This window comes from Microtus pennsylvanicus, chromosome X, assembly GCF_037038515.1.
Source record: "Microtus pennsylvanicus isolate mMicPen1 chromosome X, mMicPen1.hap1, whole genome shotgun sequence".
NCBI classification, from domain to species: Eukaryota; Metazoa; Chordata; class Mammalia; order Rodentia; family Cricetidae; genus Microtus; species Microtus pennsylvanicus.
This window is the reverse complement of record NC_134601.1, coordinates 130,753,064-130,762,804: the sequence shown is the minus strand read 5'-3', so window position 1 is coordinate 130,762,804 and position 9,741 is coordinate 130,753,064. Positions and strand designations below refer to the sequence as shown.

At 39.7% G+C, this 9,741-nt stretch overlaps 1 protein-coding gene across 1 annotated transcript; it reads left to right on the top strand.

Annotated features, from left to right (window-relative positions):
* Positions 1-2,227: 2,227 nt before the first annotated feature.
* Positions 2,228-3,659, top strand: LOC142841341 (protein S-Myc-like). Its single transcript, XM_075958179.1, has one exon. The coding sequence runs from the start codon at positions 2,228-2,230 to the stop codon at positions 3,530-3,532; it is 1,305 nt and encodes a 434-aa protein (XP_075814294.1). The 3' UTR covers positions 3,533-3,659.
* Positions 3,660-9,741: the final 6,082 nt, after the last annotated feature.

The following is a 9,741-nucleotide window of genomic DNA, read 5'->3' as shown; positions in this document are numbered from 1 at the left end:
TTCTATTTAAAAGTATTTTTGTTGAGTAATAATGTATTTATGTCCCTAAGAGATATTGGAACAAGTCACTTTTTAGTTGTATTTTTTCCAAGTTTTAGTAACACAGACATATTGGCTTCATAGAATGACTTTTGATATAATTGCTTCTCTTCCTATTTTATAGATTCTTTTTAAGGAACATTGGTATTATTCATTCTTTAAAGAGCAGCAGGGAATCTATCCAGTCTTATCTTTTTTCTTTGTTGGAAAACTTCTTGCTACAGCTTCAATATCGCTACTTGGTACTGATTGATTAGTTATGCTTTTGGTTCAGTTTTATAGCATATATGTCCACCTATATATTTTCCAATATATTTACATGTAGTTCAACAAAATAGTCCCTAATGAGTTTCTGGATTTCTAATTAGTTTTTAAAACTAGTTTTACTTATTTGTCATTTTTCTCCCTTTCTTTTGATAAACTTAATAAAATGGTTCTCCTTATCCTTTTTATAATAACCACCTTTAAATTAATTTTTTTGCTGTTTTTTGTTTCTATTTCATTTATTTTTCTGTACTATTTGTTATTCCTTTTGTACTGATATGGAATTTGGTTTGGGTCTTGTCCTTATAAGTCTTTGGGATGCATTTTAAGTATTTATTTAAAATTTCTCTATTTGACTAATATAGACACTTTCATTTGATTAGAAGAATTTTATAATTTCTACCTTGACTTCTTCAATAATTCACCAGTCATGAACTACTATGTTGTCTAACCACAGCATGTATGAATAGATTATTCAGTTTCTATTGCTATTGAGTTCTGTTTTAATTCCATTGAGATTATATATATAAAATACAATAAATAATTTTATTTTAATTCAATAATAATTTCTCTGAGGCTAAATACATGGGGTATGTTAAAATGCTGATAATCAAGTGTGTATTCTGCAGCTGTTGAATGAAATATTATATAGAGGTCTCTAAGTCATCTTACTACATTTAATATGATTCTGATGTTTCTTATTTTTGGCATTGAAGATCTATCATTTTCAATGGGTGTATTTGAAGTGGGGTATTTAAGTTACCTGCCATTATTTTAATGAGACCTTATGACTAGTTGTGGATATATAAAATTACAGATATCAGCACTGGGCACATCTACATTTATAGTGGTTGTATCTTCTTTTTATGGTGTGGAGTCCAAATTCAGATCCTTGCCCATGCCAGGCAAGCATTTTACAACTTCCCAACCCTTAGTTATATCTTCTTCATGAATTCTTCTGTTGTTCAGTGTATAATGACATGTTTTTGTGTCTTAAAGTCTATTTTGCTGGTTATGATTATGACTACTCTTGCTTGATTACATTTGCTTGGATTATCATTTTCCATATTTTCTCTCAATCTGTTTCTGTGCAGAGATATTATTTTCTTGTAAACATCATACTTCTAGAATGTCTTAGCTCAAGTAGATTCTCTGTGTCTTTTAGTTGGAGAATTAAGATTATCATACTCATTGTAATAACTGGGTAATAACTATAATTTTATTCTTCTTGTTTCAAATATTCTGAGTTTTATGTTTTATGCTTTGTTGTACTGGTAATGTTTGATTCCTTTTTTTTTCTCATTTGCATGTCTACTCTTATAATGGGATACTTTCGTTCAGGAACAATCATGCTAGTCCTATGTTTCTTCCTCTTCTGAGCAGAGGTTTCCTTAAACACCTCCTTAATGGTCATCTAGTGGTCCTGCACTCCCACAATTTATGTTTCTCTGAGATCATATTTCTCCTTTTATTCTGGAGGGTAATTTTGCTGTGTATACTAATCTCGATGGAAAGTTGTTTTCTTTGGGAATTTGAAAGGCATCATCAGTGCCCTTCTGTCCTTGAAAGTTTCACATGAAGTGACAATCAACTGTCTGGACCTGGTGGGTGGATTCAAAGAAGGGTGGAGGAGGAAGGCACAGGACACGATGCTCCTGGGAAGATGCTCCTTGGAACTGGGTTGCAGCCAAAAGAGCCTTAGGGCAATCAGACTGCAGCCACCAGGAGGACCCCTCTGTCCCTAAAGCCCACCAGAGATTCCAGCACAGAAAAGCCTCAGATTAGGTCCTCCGGTAGTCCTGGAGAGTGTTAGAGGTTGATTGAGTCCCACACCCTGTGTGACCCCCTACGGGACGGAAGCACCCCTGTATTTAAAAAGAGCTGAGAAGAAAGAAGTGTTTAGTCGCCAGCTGGAGACTAACGGATGCTCAGCTGCACTACATCCAGCATGCCCGGGATGATCTGCAAGAACTCGGACCTGGAGTTTGACTCGCTGAAGCCCTGCTTCTATCCGGAAGAAGATGACGTCTACTTTGGCGGTCGCAACTCCACGCCTCCGGGGGAGGACATCTGGAAGAAGTTTGAACTGTTGCCTACGCCTCGGTTGTCACCCAGCCGCGCTTTAGCGGAGCACAGCCAGGAGCCGGTGAACTGGGCTACCGAGATGCTGCTGCCTGAGGCCGACCTATGGGGTAACCCAGCTGAGGAGGATGTTTTTGGCCTGGGAGGACTCTGTGGCCTCAGCAACAACCCGGTCATCCTTCAGGACTGCATGTGGAGTGGTTTCTCCGCCCGGGGGAAGCTGGAGAGTGCGGTAAGCAAGAAGCTGCCAAACGGCTCTGGGTCCCTGCCCGCCGGCCGCAGCACCTCGGCCCCTAGAGCGACTGCTGCAGCCAGCTCTGCGGGCCACGCGCGCAGCGGAACAGCAAGTGTGGGGCGTGGGAAAGCCGCCTGGCTCACAGAGCTCGCCCACATGGACTCAGAGTGCATGGACCCCGCTGTGGTCTTCTTCCCAGCGAACAAGCGCCAGTGGGTGCCGGTATCGGCCATCCCCGCCAGTGCTGGCGCTGCCGGCACTGCAGTCAGCCGTGGTAACCACCAGGCCTCCAGCACCCCCAGAGAGAACATCCTGAGCAACTCAGGTACTGAGAAAGAAGATGAAGAGGAAATCGATGTGGTCACGGTGGAGGAAACCCAGTCCGCCAACACTGTCTCCAGGCTCCCCACCGCGGCGCGTCCTGGGAACGCAGCTCTGGGCCCCGGGCGCGCGCAGTCCAGCGAGTTGATCCTCAAGCGCAGAGTCCTCATTCATGAGCAGCACAACTACGCTGCGCCACCGTTGCCCTATGTGCACAGCGAGGACGCGCCGCCGCACAAGAAGCTCAAGAGCCAGGCTTCACTACGGCCCCTCAAGTGCATCCTCCCACTGAAGCCTACAAGACTGGCTCCCCGTAACTCAGAGTTGCAGGACATTGAGCGTCGCCTCAACCACAATATGATGGAGCGCCAACGCCGTGACAGTATGCGCTCCAGCTTCCTGATCCTCAGGGACCTTGTGCCTGAGCTGGTGCACAATGAGAAGGCAGCCAAAGTGGTCATTCTGAAAAAGGCCACCGAGTACATTCGCACCCTGCAGGCTGATGAGTGCAAGCTCCTGATGGAAAGGGAGAGACTGCGCGCAAGACAACAGCAGTTGCTGAGGAAAATCAAATACCCTGAGACATACTAAATGTTTCTGAAATGGACAGTTACTGCTACTTTGCACATGTTGACTTGAAAAAAAAGAATGTTGGTTTACCTTCATATTGGTCCCTTGTCAAGTTTTGAGCTGGATAGGGGCAAGTCATGGAGTTCTAGTGGGGCCTTGGAAAGTCTAGGAATAGGATGCTAGGTGACTTCTTTCTTTCCTTCAACCTCAGTGATGGTCATGAAGGTTCAGGATAGTTGGGAACCTTGGAAGGCTGTTGAAGTCATGTTTACTCCAAGTTTCCAGAGTCACTTCTTTTACAGGAGTCATTACATTCCAATAGATGCCACAGAAAGGGCATCCTCTTTGGATGTCCCTGGGGGAATATTTCTGTAAATTCCATCGACTCGTCCACCAAGAGGTCAGTATTACACTGGAAGTTCACACCTTAGTATCGTAATAACACCTCAATGTTTGAGGAGCATGTTTTGTATACAGATATATTGTCAATCTCTGTTACGTACTGTACTAATTCTTACACTGTCTGTGGTGTATTTTAGTATGATGCTGATACGTAACTAAATTTGATATTTATGTTTACATATGAAAATGAAGAGTGAAGGTTTTTAGGAGATAAGACTTTATCACTTTTTCGAATTAAGAAACTTTTTAAAGAAGTTATATATGTATATGTATATTCCCTTTTCTCCAAGTCTTTCTGTAAGTGTATTTGTTCATGTGTGATGCGTACAATTGAGTGAATGCAAAGTTGTGTGCTTAATTTCTACAAAATATGTGCCCTTTGAAATACCTCATGTTGTTATGAAATAAATAGCAATTGAATGATTTTTGAAAGAAATTTCCTGGTGAGAGAAATTCTTTTTCAACTAATTAGCTTGCCCTTAAATGTGCTTTGGCACTTCTGCTTCACAGATTTTAATATTCTTTCTCTGATCTGCACTTGTGGGTATTTAGTCATAACATGCTATAAAGAGGTTCTCTCTTGGTCAGATTCAATAAGAAATAAAGACTTGCATATTCATGACTTTCATAAAATATGGGGAAATTTCTGCTGTATTCCACTGAATAGGTGTAATATACTCTTTGCCTTTAGCTTGCCTTCCTCGGGCATCTCAGTGAGCCAGATGTTTGGTCTTATAATGGTCTTACAAAGATCTTATGTCTCAGAGATCTGTTTTCTTGTGATTCTTTTTTCACTGTTCTTATGTGAAAAAATGATCACATAATCATGTTCAAGTTCAGATATCCTTTTTATTCCTACTTAATTCAGCCTATTCAGGCTTTCAAAATTTTTAATGTATATTAACTAAACCAAATAATAGATTCATTATATCATTTTCGTGTATGTACACAAAGTACAATATTAATATTTAACATCCATCACCCTCCTGGTCCTTTCCCCATATAGTAGTGAACAATATATATTTCTGTTTTTTACAATCTTGGTTCTACATATGACAAAAAACATGATGCTTATCTGAAGTGTCTCATTTGTTTAGCATTGCAATATCCATTTTCATACCAATGATAGAATTTCATTCAATGTATGGTTGAATATACTTCATTGTATATGTGCATTTATCTTTTTATTTGGGGGGGGTTGAGATAGCCTGTCTCTGTAGCTTTGGAGCCTGTTCTGGAACTAGCTTTTGTAGACCAGGTTTGCCTTGAAACACCTGCCCCTGCCTCCTGGGTGCTAGGATTAAAGGCATGCACCACCACTGCCCAGCAATGCATTTATCTTTTTAAATTTCATATAGATGATTTTATCTCTTTTATATGCTTTTCTATGGTGTTATTTTTCATGTCAGGATTTATTTTTGGTTTTTATATTTATCATTTGAGAATTTCATACATGAATATACTATTACACATTCTTTATCCATTTACTTATTGATGTTTAGATAGGGCAATTCCATGACTTGGCTTTTGTGAACAGTGCAACAATGAACATGATGGGGATTCAGGTATATGTTCTTTATGGAAAGTTTGGTTCTTTTGAGCACACATACACACATGTTATGGGACTATAACATGTAGTTCTGCCATTAGCTTTTAAGAAAACTCCATTTTGATTTCCATAGCCTATGAACTAATTTGCCTTACTGTTGAAAGTGTAATCAGCATTCCATATTTACTATAACCTCAGAAACATTTGCTACTTATTATTATTATTATTGTTTTTTTCGAGACAGGGTTTCTCTGTGGTTTTGGAGCCTGTCCTGGAACTAGCTCTTGTAGTAGACCAGGCTGGTCTTGAACTCACTTATTATTTTGTTAATAATGTGCTAACTAAAGTGAGGTAGAATCTCAATGTTGTTTTGATTTTAATGTCTGTAATGAGTACGGATTTATGGCCTTCTCTACTCCTTGGTTCAAATTTGGTAGGTTCGTTGTTCCTAAAATATTATATATATTGATATATATATATATTGATTTCCCAATTTATTAGAACATAACTTTTCAAAAATATTCTTTAAAAGTGATCTGGATTTTATAAGTATCTGTTTTAATGTATCTTATTTCTAATTTTGTCAACTTGGGTCTTCTCTGTCTTCATTTTGGTTAGTTTGACTAAGAGTTTGACAATCAGCAGTATTCTGAGTATATGAGGCCTCAAAGGCTGCCCCTACAGTGATACACTTCCTTCAACAAGGCCACACCTCCTAACAGTGCCACTCCCTATGAGATTATGGGGGCCAATTACATTTAAACTACTACACTCCCTAAGTTTGCTTTAGCCACTATATTTATCCCAACAATAGAAGGCAAACTAGATCAAGTAAAGCTAACAGGAGTATCCTAACTGGCAGAGCAAATAATAGGTGATATTATCATATCATGTGGTTACAAATATTTAACAAAAGTAAACTGAGGAAGCCCCGCTGAAGCATCCAAATGCAATTCCTGGTGCCATGTCTTGAGTTGAGCATAGGGTCCCTTCTCTCTTAGCTGAGGCTTCCAAGCAAAATAGCAGATAGCAGCAGATAGATAACATCAGCAAATCAAATGCAATCATCCTGCAGGAATGGATTGGGGTGTAGGAGGAGGCTGCTAGTTAGTTCCCGGCCACTTAGCCCCGAAATAATCACACAGAGAAAATATATTATTTAAATCACTGCTTGGACCATTAGCTCTAGCTTCTTATTGGCTAAGTCTTACATCTTAATTTAACCCATCTCCATTAATCTGTGCATCACCACGAGGTCGTGGCCTACCAGCAAAGTCTGCCTCTGGCGCAACTCCATAACTTCTCTCTAACTTCTCCTCCTTTCTCCCAGAATTCCGTTTAGTTTTCCCTGCCTAGCTCTGTTCCCCTATAGCTCTGCTATAGGCCCAAATCAGTTCTTTTATTAACCAATGACATTCACAGCATACAGAGGGGAATCCCACATCACTGGGGAAGACTTACTGAAACAGTCACGCTAGCGTTATCAATTGAGAGTTTCAGGCAGAGCAGAGCATTCTCTCTATGGATAACCTTCTGATTTTCCGTCCTACTTTAGGTATTCTTATGAAATAAAAATAGTAATCTCTACTGGCAATAGTTTACCTTCTAATTATTCTTAGGGAGAACAACGTTTTTAATACCTGTAACAGCTTGCTGGTTTTTTTTTTACCCCTGTTAATGACTTAGGGGACAAGCCTGCCCCCAAAACAGGAAGTTTTGGAAGACATGTGATATGAACAAGTGTCTGGATGATTAATATATGGAGCCCCTACTGCTCTGTTTCTTTATGTCCTCTACATATCTGTCCTCTACCTATCTGTTTCATTATGTACAGAAGGATTATTTTTTAATGAAATAGGGTGCACCAACAATAAATAAATGAATATATATTTAAAATCATTATGCATTGATGCAACTACTCCTGTTTGTTTTTGTTTTTCATTTGCTTGGTATATCATTATCAGTTCCTTGACTTTAAGTCTGTGTGCACCATTGTTAGTAGCTGTGGGTTTTTTTTTTTTTTGTAGGCAATGAACAGTTAAATTTTGTTTTTAAATCCAATCAGCTAGAGCCAGGCGGTGGTGGTGCATGACTTTAATCCCAGCACTTGGGAGGCAGAGGCAGGCTGATCTCTGTGAGTTCGAGGCCAGCCTGGTCTATAAGAGCTAGTTCCAGGACAGGCTCCAAAGGTACAGAGAAACACTGTCTTAAAAAAACCAAAACCAAAAAAAAAAAAATCCAATCAGCTAACCCGCATCTTTTAATTAGAGAGTAAAGTCATCTTATACTTAGCATTATTTTTGAGATATATTCCTGATTTCTTTAATTTTGTTCTTCATTTTCCGATTGATTCAAATATTGTTCACTCTTTATTCTACCCTGTTAATCTTAGTGATATAATTAATAATTTAGTGAGTTATATATAACTGTCTCTTTCCTAGTTCTTTTTTTTTGTCCCATTTGTTCATAACTACCTTTCCTTATTGTCTGTATAGTGATATATTAGGTAGCAAGTAGATAAACACAATGGGAACAAGAGTACTAAGTGTCTGAAAAATAGGGGACCGGTGATGTTGTACAGTTTTGTACCCAGAAACTTGCTTATACTACTGTAGGCAAAAAGAAGGCATAGTTGTCATAGTGCTCATTTAATGGCACTTTTTTTTTTTGATTTTTGAGACACGGTTTCTCCGTAGCTTTTGGTTCCTGTCCTGGAACTAGCTCTTGTAGACCAGGCTGGCCTCGAATTCACAGAGATCTGCCTGCCTCTGCCTCCCGAGTGCTGGGATTAAAGGCGTGCGCCACCACCACCCGGCTTTAATGGCACTTTAAAATTTTAGAAACTTTAACAACAACAACAAAAAAATAGCTTCAGGTGGTTCTGGCCCACTGGCTGCTGGTTGAAAATGAATTTTGAGTCATTAACATCTTACTGTCATTGCCAGTTCGGTTCCACCCCTCCCCATTCTCTAGGGTTTTCTTCACATAAAAGCATCTCTCTCTCTCTCTCTCTCTCTCTCTCTCTCTCTCTCTCTCTCTCTCTCTCTCTCCCTCTCTCTCTCTCTCTCTCTCTCTCTCTCTCTCTCTCACACACACACACACACACACACATACACACACACACACACACACACACACACACACACACACACACAAGTCAGGAGAGCTGGAAATCATCATTACTGAGGGGAAGAAATGGAAAGAACTTAGATGGAGATCCTCTAAAGTGAACTAAAGATAACTGCTTGTTACAACTTGGGGGCTGATTCTGTTTTGCAATGCCAACTCTTACTGACAGTGCATTTCCTCCTTTAGTAAAACTTGTTTCATGCTTTGCTGTTCCTGTGTCTTGTTTTACTTCTTTGCTATGAAATCAGGAGAGCTCTCTGGTAAGATGTCTTTACTTATCTTCTGCAGTGCTGCTTTAATGTTCCTGAATTGCTTTGACTCATGATGTTCTCAAAGGCTTATCTTATTTTGATTTCTCTACTATTTTTAAAGATAACCTTGTTGAATATAGTAACTTTTGTTTACAGTTTATTCTCTGGGTAAGAAACAAATTATAATAATGTTTTCTGTCTTTGGGGATCACCATTGAGATATCTAATGTTATTTTGATTTTATCTTTGTAAGTGAATGATATGGCTATAGAGGAAAGACATTATGCCTGAAAACTTAGCACAATGTCTTTATTCTGTAGCCCTAATATTTCAACTCTAATGTGATGTGAAGAGCCTCTTTAATTATCATGTCTATTTCTTGTCTTACATCCCTTCTGGAAGTGTATGTCTGTATCTTTGCTTTGGTTTGTGATGGAGAAAGGTCTTTGGTTAATTAATAAAGAAACTGCTTGGCCCTGATAGGTTAGAACATAGGTGGGTGGAGTAAACAGAACAGAATGCTGGGAGGAAGAGGAAGTGAGCTCAGATGCCATGCCACTGCTCCCCAGGGCAGAGGCGATGAAGCAAGCTGCCAGGTCAGACATGCTGAATCTTTCCCAGTAAGACTGGTGCTACACAGATTACTAAATATGGGTTAGGCAAGATAAGTCACCACCTCGTGGTGCTACACACATTAATAGAAATGGGCCAAGCAGTGTTTATATGAATACAGTTTGTGTGTCATTATTTTGGGGCATATGCTAGCCAGATGGCTGGGAGCTGGGTGGCTGGGAGCTGGGTGGCAGGAATGCAGCCTGCAGCTTCCATCAGGTTTGGGAAGTGTGCTATAACTCCAGTGAACAGATTGTGTATGCCATTAAAACACATCTTAGCTCCTA